At 43.3% G+C, this 20342-nt stretch overlaps 1 protein-coding gene across 1 annotated transcript in view; it reads right to left on the reverse strand.

Annotated features, from left to right (window-relative positions):
- Positions 1-20342, reverse strand: part of cdh23 (cadherin-related 23) — a 172395-nt gene that overhangs the window by 137057 nt on the left and 14996 nt on the right. The window contains exon 3 of the mRNA XM_057047827.1: positions 18776-18850. Within this exon, the coding sequence (XP_056903807.1) occupies positions 18776-18850 (75 nt within the window). The remainder of the gene's footprint in view (positions 1-18775; positions 18851-20342) is intronic.

The following is a 20342-nucleotide window of genomic DNA, read 5'->3' on the forward strand; positions in this document are numbered from 1 at the left end:
CTCTCTACCCAGCCGGCCATCAGCAGGAGGGTCCTCCTACATGAGCCTGGTCCTGCTCAAGGTTTCTTCCTGTTAAAGGGGAGTTTTTCCTTGCCACTGTTGCTTGTCTGGGGTTAGGCCCTGGGATTCTGGAAAGTGCCTTGAAACAATTTTGATCGTAAAAGACGTTATATAAATAAAGATTGATTGATTGATTGATTGTTTTTTTTTTTTAAATCAAATTTCTCTTTCTTAACAATTTGCTACACTTATTTATAGGCACAAATAACCGATTTAGCGAGTGGAAGATTTGTGGGAACATTGTTGTCAGGTCCAAATACATGTGCGGCAGAGGGAGATTCAGGTTTACATGTCTTAACTTTTCGATAACATAACATGGAAGCCTTTGTAATGTAACAAATGTTCCCAGGAAGCTATGCCGTATACCTTATAAGTTCTGTGTCTACATAAATATCCAGTTCATTCTTACAGAATTTAATTTGCTGCATTGCAAAGGACAAAAACATTTACAGCAGACCATAAAAATTAAAGAGTAGAATAGGTGAGCCAAGCCCTTGAGTTGAGAAAAGAGATATTAATGATTAAAACATGCAAAGCAGGGGATGTAAGATTGGTTGGTCTCTGGAAGATAACCAAATAAGAGTTTGGTTTTAAGTCTTGTTGCGTGATGCGAATAATTCAGAATCCCTGCCATTAAACATGGAAAATGACAAAGGCCGGAGAAGCATGAAGCTGAGCCTGAGAGGAACTCACCGAGCCAAACCTTTTAGGGATGGGTCCTTAAATCAGCCATTGGAGAGCATCAATCCCAAATGGATCAATAGGAGTTGCGTGTGTTAGACAGGACCCGAGGTCTATAGCACGTGAAAGATATGGGGGTAAAGGCAAAAGCCCTGTTTATTATATCGGTGACATCTCAGAACCTCTTGTTCATTGGACCACCGCCTCTAGGTCAGACAGTGCCTGGACTGCAATTTCAGGCATGTTGTGAATTATTGCTTTGAATTTTGTGGTGTACAGAGGCTTAATGGGTATATGAGCAATATTCTGTGAGCTGCGAACTAAGTCAGCAGCAAACAAAAAAGATGGAAGCAAAATAGAGGGATGACTGACTGGAGAAGGCATAGGGAATGATCCTAACCTCCTCCATATAAATACTTGATGATCTGTCTCAAGGCAGAAAGAGCAGACCTCAGGCCTGGAGTCACACATGCATGTGGCTGATGAGTTACTGCAATGCCACTCATGTTACCTCCCTGTCCATCCACTGACAAAGAGAGTCTTCAAACGCATCAGCATCATCAGGCGAAAGGCTGTTGACTCGCGTCACTCAACTCCATCCAAAATTCATGCAGACAAACATTGTCTTCATCCAACCAAGAACAACTCAGCACCTGTCTTTTTGTTTGCCTACATTAAAGTGCAACTTTTGCCACATATTGGACAGTTGAAATGTTGAATAGAAACTATATGGATTTATAGTTGGACACTAATTTTATCATATTGTTTCATGTTTCCTGTGATGCTTACCTGTAATAAATTTAACAGATCTCTTATCACTAATGTTGGACAGGGGATGGTGGGAGAGGGACCCAATACTGATATATTGTCAAGTTAAAAATTAAACCAACAGCTATTAAATGCTAACTACAGCCTTTAACACTGTACAGCCTCAAAAATGGGGGCTGAGGTCTTTACTCCATTATCACCAAAAGAGTAGACATACAGTTGTAGTGCTCATCCTCCAGGGAAGCAGTGGGCAGGAGCTCATTCCAGGTGCCCCCACCTGGAATGAGCTGGGTACAACCCCAGACCCAAAATATGTCATGATTAAACTGTCTGCACATCTGGTGCCACATCAGTCACCAAGATGGGTGGTGATCATATTTAAAAACAAAACCGTGTCAATTTTATCTTAGCTCCATGAGTTCTGAGAACATTCAGGAGTGACTGTAGTAATTAACCACGTAGCATTTTCCTAAAATAGGTCTGTTTCCTGCTCAGTGACATCACAGAACATGAGTGTGTCAGTATTGTTCTTGAATCCCAACAAACTGGTAGGAAATAATGCAAGCTAAAGCACAGACACTTCAGTTTAAATGCACAAAATGAACTTCTGGTAACTGTTAAAAACCGTGCATGTGTATATGTGTGCAAGCGTGTGAGAGAGAGGCTGATGATTGTATCGTGACATTACATTATTGTTTCAGGCTCGTCCACTGATAGTCGACACCCCACAGCTCCAATCAAACATACTATAAAGCCTTTTCCCCGACACAAACAAGACGGAACTTACTCGAAATAAACCTGTCACTGCTTTTTCTGCCAATAGTGGGGTGAGTTGTGTTGATTTTCAAAAATTCAAGATCCTTGGGGAAGGGGGGGTCAGTCGATGGGAAAACTGCATAAGTAGATCTACCTGGAATGACAATTATGCAGTAGCCACAGAGAGTTCTTGGACCTATATTTCCATAAAAAGAAAGGCAAATGTGTTGAGGGTGTAATTTTTACAGTGGAAAAGTGGATGCATATAGATAGTTTATGTCCCTGTAGGCTGAAGAGCACCATGGAAGGCAACAGTAAAGTCTTTTCCTAAGGGATATCAATTAGACAGCTAGCAATAAAACTATGCAGGGAAAAGGCTTCAGCGTAGAGATAGAGCTACAAATGCTTCAAACATCTCATGATCACAATAATTTACATTTCAAATAATTGGAAAAGGCTACTCCATTACAAAGGATATTACCTAATGAAATGAGACAGTCAGTAAATTATTTTAATTCTAATGCATCAACTTATCAATTTCTTCATTATCCATATGTGCATTTTATGTGCATTTGTGACATCAATAACAGCGATTCATTGGACAGCTATGGACAAATAACACTAGCAGTCTCTTTAAGTGTCTTGTGTGTTTCAACAACATGCACCATAAGAGTCCTTGGGAGGCTGTATTAATCCAATAGATTTGAGAAAATCTGCCGCGGATGAGAGAACACCCTCTGTCTTTCCTTTAGCAATTCCTGAGACAAATCCCTAGCATCCAGACCTTACCAGCTGCACGTTTACACTCAGTTTTTCAATGAAGAACAGATCGTGGAGGCAGGCATAGACAGACGAATCTCACACCAAAATAATGCGAAGTTGATTTATTTTTCAACTTTATTCATTCATTTTGAGATGAAAACACCCCTCCACAAATAGAGGCAGGTGTTGTGTCCCAATGTGTCATTTAATATTAAAGTAAATGAATATGTTTCAAAATAATCTTTTTTATAAATTCATGTAACAACTAAAATAGCCTGCTAATAAAACACTTGGTTGAGCAGGTTGAGGGCACGGTACATGCACACCTGTGAGCTCATGATCAGGTACCACCACCAGCTCATTTTAAGCCACAAAGAACCCTGCATATAGGGTTTTCCAGTTTCTTAATTTGGGTTCTGGTCTGTCAACTCTAAACTCATCAAATGCCACGGGGGGGGTTGATCAGGACCCGAACGCAGGCCAGGACACAGTGGTAAAATAGTCAAACAAGCTTTATTTACAGGGTGGACACACAAAGAACACAGAGCACACGAGGAACACGAGGGCAGCCCCTCAGGGAGACACGAAGCTGAAGCGGCCCCCCAGGAAACACAGAACACCAGCACACGACGAGGAAGACAAACAGACAGCCTCGAGACCAACAGACACGCTGACAAGACAAGCAGAACACCCTCACAAGACAAAGAGACACCCTGGCACTGACAGGCAGGCGCAACCTGCTTAAATAGGCAGCACGATGTAAATTGCCTACAGGTGCGCCTGCCAGCAGTGCCAGCTGCCACCAATTGTGCCCCACACCACCCCCTGCAGGACAATGACCGACACAACCCAGAAACCCTGACATCAAATGCCAATGTCGTGTCTGATATTTCCTAAAGCTTCGCATGGCTAAACCAAACTGCTCTGGTTTAACGAACGTCAGCTAAAACAGACATTCCTTCCCCTGTCTCACAGTTCTATTGCAAACGTGATTACATCTTCAGATGTCTGCTAAACATTATGATATGCATCTAAAAATACTTTCTTTAGTCAAAAGAGCATCGAGGGAGAAGAGGCATACAAATGAATGTCTAGGAGCTTTCTAATACACCCCAATAGTGAAACGATGGAAATGTTGAGTGACAGGGCTGTGACTAACCAATTGCACCCAGAAAGCCGGATGACAGTGAAGGACATTAGCGGATCGTCATCCTTCGCTTAGGTGAGGAGATGCAGAGCTGTCACTACACATTCACGCGCAGCTCCAATTACGCTGTGAAAGCTCTTTGCTCAGACTGTTCTCCATCCCATCACAATTGTGCCACTCTCCCACTCTCTCTTTTGTCATCATCTTGTCATGCACTGTCCGGCTGTGGAGGCCGGACAGAAGGACGCGGTGCTGATGGGAGTGGACAGGCCTGCTGCAGAAGCTTCTGAGGTGACAGTTAAGCCTCTCTTGTCCACTGTTCTCCCAGAAACTTCAAACCACACAAATGCACATTCAATGCAGTCCTCCCTACATTCCTGGCAGTGATTGATTTTTTTTTTAATTTTACTTTTTTGATCTGCATCAACGGTCCATTCTGATGCTATTCTTGACCTTTCACTGGAATCCCTTTTTTGTACTCACTGCACTGTCTCGGCCCTGTGGATGCCCCGCTGACCTCTCCAGGGTGACAAATTAAGTGAGAGCAAGCTACATCATGAGCAGAAAATTGAACATGCCACCTTTTCTGAGAAGTCAAATACAAACAGTCACCCACAGTATAAACGTACCGAGCCAAAAGCCTAAAGCTGCTGCCCTTTCAGCTTTTTTCTACTGTATACATGTTTATTGCTTGGCTGCTGTGCTCTTGAAATAAAAGACTGGTATTGTTTCTATCAGCACGCAATAGATGGAGGTGTCAAGAAATGGCAGAATTCAGGGTCAAAAATGGAGATGGCAACTCCCAATCGACCTCCAGCCCAAACTATAATGGTGTGTATAATATAGGGCTTCTTTTTTTGACACATATATTTATACCAGCAAAGTGAAAGCTCAGAGAGTCAGCAGTATCTTTTGAAAATAAATAAAAGAAAAAATAGGTAAGATATTCAATATAATATTGTCTTTTCACAAATGTGTCCTCATTTTGAACACATTAAGTGTCCACAAAGCTTTTGGAAGCTAAAATATTAAATATATTTAAGCATTATATTGGGCAAAAATCAGGGATAGATTCTTTTGTTTCTTCAGTTTTAAAATGCATGGCATTAAACTATCTCAGGGTCTGGCAATCCATTTGGAATTTTAATTGACCTCAGATCCTAAAAAAAACTTAATGTTTTTATTACTTTTGTAAAGGATTTTATTATTTTGATCAGGGGTGTTCACACTTTTTCAGCATGTGAGCTACTTATGAAATGACCAAGTCAAAATGATCAACCCATTATATTTATTTAGAAAACTATTGAGAATTCTTACAATTTATGTTGATGTACGTTGCATAACCAAATATGTTGTATAATACAACATAATTAACTATGTAAATTATTTGCCATTGTGAAAAACATCTGGGATTTTCCCGTTTCTCTTTCTCAGCTCACTTTTCGGCAGGTATTCGGTGTCATACTTTCCACGAACAGTCCAAAAATGCCGCTCCACATTTCCCTTCTTTGGTATTGCGATGGTCTATCTAAATTTTAGACTGATTTTTTTTTTTTAAATGTGTCCAAACAAATCTATGGAAGAGGGAACAAGGGAGCTACAACTGCTGTTAATCATTCAAGATTTAGCAGCTGAAATGGGAGGCAGAAACTACTGTCATGGTTCTCCTTCAATCACATCTTTATAGAAAGAGCAAATGAAAAAACAAAGTTTATACTCTGTCTTTATATTCATGTTTGACCACTCAAAACACTTTGGATTACATTGCATAAAAGTTATATTAAATAAAGGTTATAAATAAATAAGATAACGTTCATGACACAGCTATGGGAACAGTTTGAGGTTCAGTATTTTGCTAGAGAACACAAAGACTGTAAGATCTACGGGTCAAAACATCAACCTCTCTCTCACTACAACACTACTACTTCTAAGGCATAAGGCTGACCCTTCACTAGAGTTCACAAACACACATGAGGGAGACTCAAAGGTCAACATGAAGAAAGTTCTTTGGTCTACTAGGACTAAATTTAAGTTGTGTGAACACTGTGCTTTGCATTGCCACAAACGGACCACTAACACCGGGAATCACACTGGTGGGAGCATTGTGCTCTAAAGGTTAAATGACGACACGAAATATAATAAATCCTAGAGGACAATCTCATTCAGTGTAAAAGAAAACTATCACTTGGGAGAAGACTTATTTCCCACTAACAAAATGACATGAAACATAGAGGAATATACTCAGAAACCAAATAACAAAACACAGGCTCACTTAGTTTGACATCGACTAAGGGTTTGAATATCAGTGCATTTATATTAAACCTCCATTGGGCCTCAGACTACATCCCCTTCCTTATGTGTGGCAGAAATATTTTGACTCCCTCAAATCTTCTGGCAAAATAAGTGTAAGACTATAAAAGAGCAAAATTTAGCCTCAAATCAATATGCAATGAGGTGGCGCTGTACCAATATCATGACTCTTGTCATGCTTCCATACCATTCAGGCTTTTATAGGTAAGCAGAGAAAAAATGAAATGCAGAGCGGCTGGAACTTGTCCACTTTTGATTTGACACGTGACGGCCAGTTTTGAGGAAGCAGATGCTGCAGCTTTTGTCCAACAGACAAATCTTTCTATTTATACTCTGAAGATTTAAAAGAACAAAGAAAACTCATATCAGATTTTCCCCTACCTCACCTCTCCTCTCCTCTCCTCTCCTCTCCTCTCCTCTCCTCTCCTCCTCTCCTCTCCTCTCCTCTCCTACCTATTCTATCCTCTACCTGTCCTCCCCCCTTCTCCTCTCTCTCTACCCAGCCGGCCATCAGCAGGAAGGTCCCCCTACATGAGCCTGGTCCTGCTCAAGGTTTCTTCCTGTTTAAGGGGAATTTTTCCTTGCCACTGTTGCTTGTCTGGGGTTAGGCCCCGGGATTCTGGAAAGCGCCTTGAAACAATTTTGATTGTAAAAGACGCTATATAAATAAAAATTGATTGATTATTACTATTGATGTGATGTTCTCAGCTCTTTTTTCTAGCCTCCTCTCGTGTAAGTGTGTAGCCGAGGTGTTTAATTGAAATCTAAACTTGTTACAATTTTTGGATTATCAGATTCAAAATGTATTTTCTGTACAGTTCTGCAGTTTATGGCTCAATGACATGTTAAATCAATGCAACCTAACTGCCGGTATTGGGGTTCTTGAAGTCCTCATGCCACTGTGAAGGCAACACAGCAACCAGTCATGGCCTTTTTATACTAAGGGTCATTTTTCTAAAAGAATAATTTGAAAGATCCACTAAAAGTGATTCCTGATGTAGCACAGGAAAGGCAACACTTTGGGCATCAAACTGTATATTCTGCCAAAATGTGACCAATATTATGACAGTTGTACCTGTGCTGCAGCTTTGCTACTTGTGTTTTTGTGATTTTTTGCTGCCGGTCTCAATCTGACAGTGTGCCTTGAGTTTAAACTGCCATAAGGGCTACAAGTCCTGATGGCAGCATTAATAAGAGAGGGACTTTGCCTTTATTACTATGCTGTCATTCATCAATGTGGGGCCAAAATGTGTGACCTCGCCCTCCACTCAGGGCCACAAATGTGAACCTGAAAAAGAAACTGAAGAAAGTTTTGAAGATGAAAAAAACTGAAACTGAAAAAAAGATCCCCCTCCTGGTGGAGGGGTTTGCGTGTCCCAATGATCCTAGGAGCTCCGTTGTCTGGGGCTATATGCCCCTGGTAGGGTCACCCATGGCAAACAGGTCCTAGGTGAGGGATCAGACAAAGTGTTGCCCAGACCTCCTAATGATGAAAAACAACATTGGTACCAGGTTTCCCTTGCCCGGATGCGGGTCACCGGGGCCCCCTCCTGGAGCCAGGCCTGGGGGTGGGGCACGTTGGCGAGCGCCTGGTGGCCGGACCTCTGCCCATGGAGTCCGGCCGGGCACAGCCCGAAGAGGCAACATGGGACCCCCTTCCCGTGGGCTCACCACCTGCAGGAAGGGCCAAGGGGGTCGGGTGCATTGTGTTTTGGGTAGCAGCCGGAGTCAGGGACCTTGGCGGTCTGATCCCCGGCTGCATAAACTGGCTCTAGGGACATTGAATGTCACCTCTCTGGTGGGAAAGGAGCCTGAGTTGGTGCGCGATGTTGAGAAGTTCCGACTAGATATAGTTGGCCTCACCTCGATGCACAGCAAGGGCTTTGGAACCAGTTTTCTCGAGAGGGGTTGGACTCTCTACCACTCTCTCTACCAGTTGCCAATGGTGAGAGGCGACAGGCAGGGGTGGCAATTCTCGTTGCTCCCCAGCTCAGTGGCTGTATATTGGAGTTTACCCTGGTGGATGAGAGGGTAGCCTCCCTTCGCCTTCGGGTGGGGGGACGGATCCTGACTGTTGTCTGTGCCTATGGTCCAAACAGCAGTTCAGCATATCTACCCTTTTTGGGGTCCTTAGAGGGAGTGCTGGAGAGTGCTCCTTCTGGGGGCTCCCTCGTCCTCCTGGGTGACTTCAATGCTCATGTTGGCAATGACAGTGTGACCTGGAGAGCTGTGATTGGGAAGAACGGCCTCCCTGATCTGAACCCAAGTGGTGTTTTGTTATTGGACTTCTGTGCTCGTCTCAGATTGTCCATAACAAACGCCTTGTTCAGACATAAAGGTACGCCTTTCCCAGGCGCCTTAGGCCGCAGATCGATGATTGACCTTGTGGTTGTGTCATCGGATTTGCGGCCGCATGTTCTGGACACTCGGGTGAAGAGAGGGGCGGAGCTGTCAACTGATCACCACCTGGTGGTGAGTTGGCTCAGATGGTAGGGAAGGATGCCGGACAGACCTGGCAGGCCCAAACGTGTTGTGAGGGTCTGCTGGGAACGCCTGGCAGAGTCCCCTGTCAGAAGGAGCTTCAACTCACGCCTCCGGGAGAGCTTTGACCATGTCCCGGGGGAGGCGGGGGACATTGAGTCCGAGTGGACCATGTTCCGTGCCTCCATTGTTGAGGCGGCTGACCGATGCTGTGGCTTCAAGGTGGTTGGTGCCTGTCGTGGCGGGAATGCCCGAACCCACTGGTGGACACCAGCGGTGAGGGATGCCGTCAAGCTGAAGAAGGAGTCGTATCGGGCCTTACTGGCCTGTGGGACTCCTGAGGCAGCAGATAGGTACCGGCGTGCCAAGCGGAGTGCAGCTACGGCTGTTGCCGAGGCAAAGACCCGGGCAGAGTTCGGTGAGGCCATGGAGAACGACTTTCGGACGGCCTCGAAAAGGTTCTGGACCACCATCCGGCGTCTGAGGAAGGGGAAGCAGTGCACTGTCAACACTGTGTATAGTGGTGATGGTGTGCTGCTGACCTCAACTCGGGATGTTGTGGATCGGTGGAAGTAATACTTCAAGGACCTCTTCAATCCCACCAACACGCCTTCCAGTGAGGAAGTAGGGCCTGGGGACCTGGAGATGGAAGTTGAAAAAACTCCTTGGTGGCAAGGCCCTGGGGGTGGATGAGATCCGCCCAGAGTTCCTTAAGGCTCTGGATGTTGTAGGGCTGTCGTGGTTGACTTGACTCTGCAACATCGCGTGGACATCGGGGGCAGTGCCGCTGGATTGGCAGACCGGGGTGGTAGTGCCTCTTTTTAAGAAGGGGGATCGGAGGGTGTGTTCCAACTATAGGGGGATCACACTCCTCAGCCTCCCTGGTAAGGTCTATTCAGAGGGACTGGAGAGAAGGGCCTGCTGGATAGTTGAACCTCGGATTCAGGAGGAGCAATGTGGTTTTCGTCCTGGGCGTGGAACAGTGGACCAGCTCTACACCCTCAGCAGGGTCTTCGAGGGTGCATGGGAGTTTGCCCAACCAGTCCACATGTGTTTTGTGGACTTGGAGAAGGCATTCGACCGTGTCCCTCGGAGGGTCCTGTGGGGGGTTCTCCGAGAGTATGGGGTGTCGGGCCCGCTGATACGGGCCGTCCGCTCCCTGTACGATCGGTGCCAGAGTTTGGTCCGCATTGCTGGCAGTAAGTCGAACTGGTATCCGGTGAGGGTTGGTCTCCGCCAGGGCTGCCCTTTGTCACCGATTCTGTTCATAATTTTTATGGACAGAATTTCGAGGTGCAGTCATGATGTTGAGGGGGTCTGGTTTGGTGACCTGAGGATCGGGTCTCTGCTTTTTGCGGATGATGTGGTCCTGTTGGCGTCATCGGCCCGTGACTTCCAACTATCACTGGATCGGTTCGCCACCGCATGTGAAGCGGCTGGGATGAAAATCAGCACCTCAAAATCCGAGGCCATGGTTCTCAACCGGAAAAAGGTGGAGTGCCTTCTCCGGGTCAAGGAGGAGGTCCTGCCCCAAGTGGAGGAGTTCAAGTACCTTGGGGTCTTGTTCACGAGTGAGGGAAGAATGGAGCGGGAGATCGACAGGCGGATCGGTGCGGCATCCGCAGTAATGCGGACTCTGCACCGGTCCTTAGTGGTGAAGAGAGCTGAGCTAAAAGGTGAAGCTCTCGATTTACCGGTCGATCTTCGTTCCTACCCTCACCTATGGTCATGAGCTTTGGGTAATGACCGAAAGAACAAGATCACGGGTACGAGCAGCCGAAATGAGCTTCCTCCGTAGGGTGGCTGGGCTCTCCCTTAGAGATAGGGTGAGAAGCTCTGCCATCCGGGAGGAGCTCGGAGTAGAGTCGCTGCTCCTCTGCGTTGAGAGGAGCCAGATGAGGTGGCTTGGGCATCTAGTTAGGATGCCCCCTGGACGCCTCCATGGTGAGGTGTTCAGGGCATGTCCCTCCGGTAGGAGACCCCCGGGAAGACCCAGGACACGTTGGAGAGACTATGTCTCTCTACTGGTCTGGGAACGCCTGGGGATCCCTCCGGATGAGCTGGAAGAAGTAGCTGGGGAGAGGGAAGTCTGGGCTTCTCTCCTTAGGCTGCTGCCCCCGCGACCCGACCCCGGATAAGCGGTAGAGGATGGATGGATGGATGGATGGATGGATGGATGGATGGATGGATGGATGGATGGATGAAAAAAAGATCTGAAACATAAAATATAAGCTAAGGAACTGTAAAAAAAATTGTTTTTAATCTGGAAATCAAAAAAATGGAACATTTGGCTGTATTTCAACATCAAAACCTAAAGATTCAGTTTCAAACATGGTCCATTTGGTAGGAAGTCTCTCTCCCCCTCATTTTCAACTATGAAAAAGCCTATTCTCTCCACCTTTACATAGATTTTCACCTTTCCCATATTTTTCCTGCACTATTTTCTTCCTTTCCCCCAACATTTAGCCCTTCATTCCTCTCTCCCTCTGCGAACCTCTTCCAAGATCCTTTATTCTTCCTCTACACATATTTTCATACAGCACAATCAAAGAAAGTTGTGAGACAGGTGTATGGCAACCTGGCAGAGAATTTGAGAGAGAAGATTGAATAGAAAAACATTCAGAGGGGGGCTGGGAGGTTAGATCGTCTACAAACCCCCCACTAAAAATGGTGTTGAGCAGACACCATGCAGACAATCCATGGAGTGTGTGTGTTGAAAGGCAGGTGTATCTCTAGAATGTTGGCTAGAAATCTGATGTCTGGTTGCATTTTCTAAAATTCCTGCAACAGCATACTTTTATTATGGGTTATAAATGAACTCATTACTGTAGCGCTCATTAGTTTCAGGTCCTAATTACCCCAAATTAATATTGTTTCCTGACAAAGACATTGGCGCAGGCAAATTGGCAATTGACCTCCTTGGACAATCTGGAGAGTGATGAAGGGAAGCATAATAAACAGCAGAGGTGAGAGGGACAGTTTGGGCAATGACAGCTGCTGCGGTTGATCAGGTTTGAAATCATCCCTTCCTACCTCCCTCCCTCTGTCACCATCATTCAGAATCTCTTCTTTCTGCCAAAAGCAGATATGCTACATTCAGCGACTGCAGAGACGTGCGCATATTTTTTGTGGTGGAGGTGCTTTGTCCAAATTCTTCTTTTTCCTGTACTGAAGATGTAAATCTATTATTCATGCATATTCTTTCATGAAAATGTAAGTAAGTAATTGATCATTCATTACTTAAATTATTGTAGGATTTACTGTTTGTTATTTTATTGTGCTTTACAATATCCTGACATGTTTCATTTTGTGATGTTGAGCAAGTCTATATTTCTTTTCTGACTGTCCACAAATCCACACACACCAACTTATGCTAATTAATGTCAACGAATATGGCTCTTCTCAGAGGACGGCAGAATCCAGCATTCTTAAATGCCAGTTAAACAAAAGCGCTTTTATTCTCATCTGATCTTTACTAGACTGATGAGATGGAAGATCCCCTGACCACCAGCATTTAATCCGAACTCCTTGTTACATCACAGACATTTTCATTGGTCAGTTTGCTGTTTTCCTTTTACACATAGATAGTCTCCCAATTTTACCATAGGCTTTTTGCTCAATGTTGGATTTGATGCAATCAGAATAAAAAGGTTCAGAGACAGCAGGAGGTCTTAGAGTTTCTAAGTTCTTTGACATCATGTTGGGGGGGCTTATGTCACCGCATCTACCCCAAAATGAGACATATGATAAAAGTCAGATGACTTATACCTTGCTTCCAAAATCATGAAATATAATGATATCTGGAAGGGAAAAAAAGATAAAAGCAGGCAAAATCCAATGCGTTTAATATAAAACACATTTCTAAAGAGAGAAACTTCTAACGTGTATATACAAGAAATAGAGAAGATTATAAAACACTATGAAATGTTCCTATAAGCAGATGTTTAAAATGAAGAAAAAGAGAGCAAATGATGAATTGGCGAAAACATACACACACAAATGGACCCACAAGACGGAATCATGGCCATCACAGATAGATAGATTAAATAGGACGACATGTTTGCTTTCAAAAAAAGTGACCATATAGTCATCATCTCCTCAAACTGTCAGAATGAGACACAAACCAACATTTCAGCAGTGAATGACATCACTTGCTGTGGTGACACCAGTAAACCAAACCAGAGAGCAAAGTGTGTGCAGAGTGGTCTGTGAAAGAAGAGCACATAGCTCAGACACCTCACTTGTCAATTAAACTGATCTGGCACCAGCATGCTGGGCTTTATGAGAACAAATGTCAGCTTTCAAGACAAGGACAATTCAACCTTTCTTCACACAGAGATGATCAACACTGATATTACACAGCAGGGTGTTTCATTTAGACTGCTCTAGCTTGTCATGTAAACAATGCCATAACTCAAATAGTTTCGGAAAGTTGACTGCCACAGATAAATTGCGCTTGCTAAAGTATAAGGAAGGACATATTAACACAACTCCGGATGGTGTGTGGTGATGAAAGGCTCTTTTTTAAACAGGAAAAAACAAAACTCAAAAATTCAGAGTATTAAGCCTGTGTCACTTGTGTCACTAGGACAAGAAACTAACAGACCAGTTTTCCCAAAATATCCCTTTCTTTATATTTAATCATTTTTTCTAGGTGTAGGTGTTGTATAATTTTTGGCAAAAAAGATTGAGGAATAAAGACCTGAACAGCAAACAAATATTAATATAAATCACTAAACGCTACATGCACATGTTTCTCAGCAGAGTGGCCCAGGGAGAAGAAATAACAATAAATACAGTCTCTCTCTCTCACACACTCACACACACACACACACACACTCACACTCACACTCACACTCACACTCACACACACACTCACACACACACTCACACACACACACACACACACACACACACACACACACACAGGCAAGTGAACTATACGGACACAAACACACACTCCAACTTTTACAGCTTCCCTGCAATGAAGCAAGAAGAGGGGGCTGCTGATGTGAAACATCAATTTCCAGGTTAGCTGCTCCGCGTGGCCGAGGCAGGTATCAGCCATGACCCACCTGGGCCAGATAAGCAGCTGCAAGAAGCTGATCTGCAACCTGCCACCTCTTGGTGCTAAAGAACAGAACACACACAAGCGATTGGGAAAAAAAAAATTAATTCATATGCAACCTTGTGAGCTCTTGCTTTTCATTTTGTCTTATCTTTTGCGCAGCACTTTGGTCCACTGCAGTTGCTTTAAGAGGTTGAAAAAATAAAGTTGGATTAGAATTAAAAAATAGCAATATACTGACTGATGACAAAGAACAATCACAGATAATTGTGTAGCTGAGTGGCAAACACAAACCTACAAATTAATATGACGAGTCAGACATTTTTATCCAGGTACACTGTCACAGCCACAGCCACAGCAATGCCTTCAGTCTAGGCTGATGAACTGGCTTTGTGCAACATTCCCGCAGACATTTTCAATGAACTTTTACCAGCTACAGATGGGCTGTCGTCACCGCCTTTGTTTATGTCCACATGGATTCACCATGTGGCTGCAGCAGGCACTGAATAAACATGAATAAACAGTCAACAACACAGGAGTGGGGGACTTGAAATAAAAAAAGAAGATGAGGGAGATCGCTGTAGTGTAACATGACCATGATCGTGCATGAGGAGAAATACTACACGAGTCTTGTGTAAGATGAGGGCTATGAAGCTGAAACCAAAGACCAGGATAAGCTGTGACACACAGGATCACCTCCGCAGGTTTTAAAGGCGTGGGGATGATACGATGAGCGTGCAAACTGACTCAAACTGAGTTAGGCAAACTATCAGTTAACAAATAAACTTACTTTTGCATCAAGTCATGTAATAATTGTAATGATCCAGTAAGTTTTCAATAAGCACCTGATGTATTTCATTCTCTTTCATAGAATGACTTCCTTATTTGACTATTTAAAGATTATTAAAATGCATAAAATATATTCAGTGACTGGAATTATATAGAATGTATACTTTTGGTGTGACAGTGTTTGTTCGGGCAATAATAATGCTAACACCTCACGTGGTTAAGTGCGGACAATCTAGCGCTGCACGTCATGATGGATGGTGTGTTTGCTGACATTGCTGAACCGTGGACCCTCTTATTTCCTGGGGGAAAAACGGGGAGAGCAGGGCAACATAGGAGAGCGATAAAGGATGTCTGACTAAACCAAACCAAGAGGTCCCTATTGGATTGGACTATGCTCACACTATTGGCAATTCAATGTGCGAATCAGTGCATCAGTTCAGTGACAGCCGAAAGCTGTGGCAAGAAGTCAAAGATCAGCGTCGCCTTCATCAAGTAAGGCAAGGAAGGGGAGTAGAATTTCCCAGTGATTAGGAATATCTCCCACCCATGTTGGGGCTCCACTCCAGCTGAAATCAGGTGGTTCAAACTTCTTCATGGAGGAGTAATCACTGCTGCAGCAGCAGATAAGATTTTGAACTAGACACACACATGCACTAACAGACTTCCTCTAAACCATCTCTTACTGAGCGGAACCGCCAACTCGAATTCCGACAGCGATGACACAACAGCACTGCCACAGATGCAAAAAGACCACAAGCTTCACAGCACGATCGAATTGGTTTAGATGAGGGCTGAAAACAGGCCAACACGGCTGCCTCACAGAACCTCCTGAAAATCAGCCAAATACCGATTCTACTCTGAGAAACATCAGAAATGAATGCTCATAGTGCTGAACTTTACTACATCATCTGGTCTGGATGTGTCTCCTTTTAAAGCAAAGAGCAAAACTTGCATAAATAAAATAAAAATAAAGATGAAAAACAAATGATATCGGCATTACGCAATTCTTTTCTGGATATATTCATAAATAAAGCAATAATCACGCAATAGTATCCATATTCTGTACTTTATTGACAACATGAATATTGTCTATCTGTCTATGTTTACTGGTGACAGAGATAGCCTGAGATAGAGAGAGAGAGGGAGAGAGAGAGAGAGAGAGAGAGAGTGTGTGTGTGTGTGGGGGGGGGGGGGGGGGTACACAGTCATTATCCAAACATTTAGAAAAGATATTCCTTGAGGTTACATTCTGCTTCTTAATTATTATTAAATTAGGAATGCCACTGAGCTTATTAAAAGTTCAAGGTATTTAACTGTGTCAGCAGAAGAATGTGAAGGAGCAAAGCAGCACAGCAGCATCGCAGCAATGGTACAGACAGATATGTTTCAATAACGATATATGCGTGAAAAAAGAAGTGAAACCTTTGGCGAATGAAATTGGCCTGTTGTTTCCCTGCTGATACTTTAGAAGTAAAGTTAATCGAAATTTGTAAGAATAAATGTCAGGAAATACCTCCTGCGCCTCCTTCTCCTCCTAAATATAGAACTATTTGGACCCTTTTATACCCATGATAATTTAACATATTCATCGGGTGTCTGACTGCAGTCTGATTATGATCCTTGCTAATGTCGGGAGTAGAGGGGGCCTCTGTGGGGGGTCAAAAGAGTCCCTTCTTTTTTCCTCCCAAACAATTTAGGACCATTTAAGTTATCAAAATCAAAGGCAAACAATGTATGTGACTGGGTACTATGAAATGGCATCCACAATCCAGTGTGGAAGGTTTTTTTTTTTAATTTTCAACAAATGCTCTTTCTACGAGTTAATTACTTAGAAGAGAGCTTAATCTGCCGAATCAGGACAAAGTGGATTAAGAGATGAGAGTGCTTAATCAAAGTGTTTTCTCACTCTAATTACACATCCCATTTCCTGATACACACACTGTTATCAGCCACTTTATTTAAACACTAACCCCTCTCTTTTAACTGCCCCCCCGCCCAGGAATGAATGATTCCAAAGCCTGGGGTGCATTACCGGAAATGGTCGAGAACATATGGCTGTGCAGCTGAAACAATGGGGCAATTGTGGTCTAAATGCCATGAAGAGGTCCTCTTGTGTGCTTAGACACTAACTGCAGCCGGCTGATGCAGCCCATCATTCATAGCAGCATATTCTTTGCAAGTTTTCACAGCCATATCCAATAAAGCTGTGGTGTTTATCCGCATGCCAGAGAGTAAAGTCTGCTGACTCAGCTGTAATAGACAGTTGTACCCATGCCACAGTTTACAGCATCTGAAGGCTTCCTCTGACCCTGTTCACCTGTCCCATCGTGCCGTACCTCAAGATCATTGCTCAAAAGTCCTGCGTTTGTCCTGACACAAATCTCTTGTTAGCAAGAAGGGGGAGGAGGTTTAATTTTATGATCATATCTATGGCAATTGTCTCTGATGAAAAATCAGTAGCCTTCTTCTGCAATATCTAGCTGAGGAAGGTGGACACAAGCTAAATTTGCTGATATTGTCAATAGAAGGCCAAATACTGTACAGGTGCACCCTATACAGATGAATAAGTGAATGAAACTCTAATTCACTGCTTTACATCCCAGCCTAAAACTCAGCCGCAAACGAGAGAACGGTTGGGGAAACAGGAACACTGAGTTTGAGTCATGCAAGCCTGGCCTCTCAGACAGGTGTTCATTTATACTCTTCAAATTTTATGCTTAAATAATGGTCAATTAAAGGAAATCATGACAGCTGAATATGATTAAATTCCTCCATTGTGCCTTAAAAGTACAATTCAACTACTCTTTATTCTCAGCACAATTTCTCTACTGAACCTTGAGATGAAAATATGTTGTCAATCTGCCTTTTATTCAAATTAAAAGTGACTGACGTTAGTGCTCAAACTGCCGCTTGATTGATTCTCCATGTGGGACAATAACCCATACCTAATTACAAGATTTTTGCCTGCCTTTTGACGTGTTTATCAAGAGGAGGGCTTTCGAGATGAGGACATCTGCTGAACTAATAAACAATAATCTTGACAAATTGTGCCTGTCTGATTACTCAGCTCCACCCTCATAATCACACTGCTGAGAGCTGGTGACCAGGGAGAAGGTCTGCTGGACCGAAGCCCAGCTGCCTGAGGAAAAGGACACAGTGATTAATGACCAGGGGACAACCTGGGCAGAATAGTTCAGTGAATTAGTAACACCATCATCCAACAGTGAGGTGCCCTTCAATGGTCAGAACAAAGGCTGGTTGAAATGAGAGGTAGCCGATTGCCTAAAGGTGTTTAGTGTTAATGGACAATGATGCAACTATGAAAAATATTCACTGTATACCTACTGTAACCTTGTCTGCACTACAGCATACACCGTTTATAAGAGGATGACACCAAAATTATTACATGTGCCATAATGGTTTTGATACTCATGTAATTTCATGAATCAGAAACAAATCTTTTGAAAAGACATTTCCAGTGACATGAAACTCCAATACGGTACATGGGGAAGGTAAAATTCAGGAGCTCAGAATGGGAGCCATGACAGCCTGGCCGAGACAGAGAGTAAAGGTCATGTGATTAAAAGAGGAAAACACTTAGAGGAAAAATCAATCCAATATAGAGGATTTTAATTCCAAGTCACTAACACCTTGAAAGATGATGAAAAGCCCGACATGTCTAAATTGCCTTGTCAGTCACTGCAACCAAGAAAAATAGTGGTAAAATGGGAAATAACTGACCTGAACTCCCCCACAACTGCATTTTTACATATTATAACCAAGTTTATTATACAGTGGAAGTGTAGGAAATTAGCAGAGTGAGAGACCAAAATAAGGAACCAACTCAGGTCTCCTCTGTAACTAAACTCTGAGGATCACCAGACAAATAAACACCCCAAATTTATTACTAGAGTTTGTCATTAGGTCTGACAAAAAACAACACAGACACTTACCGACAGGCATGTCTTCATAGATGAGAAGATAGGTTGAAAAAAAGTAGTTCAGGAAGCGTGGTGGCTGGTTGGAGCCTGTGGACAGAAAGGTATTCGGATTAATAATGACAATATTTACAAAAATGATTGCCACAGCTTTACCTCCTAGTTTACAGTGAAGAAACCGCAGGAACACAAACAATGAGGGCTTTGAACTAATTTCAGGTATGGATCATGCAAAAAAATCCCCAAGAGAACCTGATGTTCAATAAGTAGACAAACGTGACTACAGCGTTAATCACATTTCTTCTCCTTACAGCTCCCTCTGTGGCAGCTGGTTCATTGTTCATTTCATTCAATTTTTCTTTCTGTTTTACTGTAATAAAAAAAAAACATTCTTGTAAAATTGGTGAGGTTTGTGATGATTTCTACAACTACTCAGAATTTAATTGATCAATGAATGTTGATTTTCCTGGCATGATGATGATGATGATGATGATGATGATGATGATGATGATGATGACTGATTCATCAAAATTATAAATGAACATATGAGGAATTATGTATTTAACCTGGTGTTCTCTCAGTGAGCGTCATGAGGTGGTGACCTGGAAAGATTTTCACTTCACAGGTGAGCCTTATCAGGGTTATTTAGTGGAATTTCTTGCCTTATTAATGGGATTGGGATCATCAGTTAGGTTGTGCAGGAGTCAGGTTGTTACACAGCCGACAGCCCTATTAGACAACTATATGTGTACTTTAAATGCCTTCATTCATAGATTTGATGCCTTCGGTGAGAATCTACAATGTAAGTATTCATGAAAATAAAGAAAAGGCATTGAATGAAAAGGTGTGTCCAAACTTTTGGCCTGTACTGTATGTGAAATCATCCTAAACTGTGGAATTATTGGTGATTGATTCCATCCTGGTAACGTATTGCGTCACTTCCTGTCTTCTCAATCGTTCGTTGGTTGCATTGTGCACGGGGTGTTGTATTCACTTAATATTGAACACTTGGTGTGTTGTATTCACTTTACTAATTTGAACACTTGGGACATTCTAGTCACCTGATAAAAACAGTGAGAAACAACCCATATTAAACAAATACAAAACGTAAATTTGGTAAAGTTATTATTCACGTCGGAGCCAACGACACCCGGCTTCGTCAGTCAGAGGTCACCAAAATTAACTTGGAGTCGGTGTGCAACTACGCAAAAACGATGTCGGACTCTGTACCATTCTCTGGTCCCCTCCCCAATCTGGCCAGCGATGAAATGTTTAGCCGCAGGTCATCGCTTCGTCGCTGGCTGTCACGGTGGTGCCCCGAAAACCAGGTGGCCTTTATAGACAATTGGAGCACTTTTTGGGGAAAACCTGGTCTGATTAGGAGAGATGGTGTCCATCCCACACGAGATGGTGCCTCTCTCATTTCTAGTAATTTGGCTAATTTTATTAGACCCAAAGTGACCTGACAATCCAGGGTCCAGACCAGGATGCACAGTTGTAGTCTTACACACCTCCCTGCTGCTTCCATAGAACCCTCATCCACCAACAATAATATATTTAACACTATAGTGGTAGTCTCTGT

This window comes from Takifugu flavidus, chromosome 11 (genome assembly GCF_003711565.1).
Source record: "Takifugu flavidus isolate HTHZ2018 chromosome 11, ASM371156v2, whole genome shotgun sequence".
Taxonomy (NCBI): domain Eukaryota; kingdom Metazoa; phylum Chordata; class Actinopteri; order Tetraodontiformes; family Tetraodontidae; genus Takifugu; species Takifugu flavidus.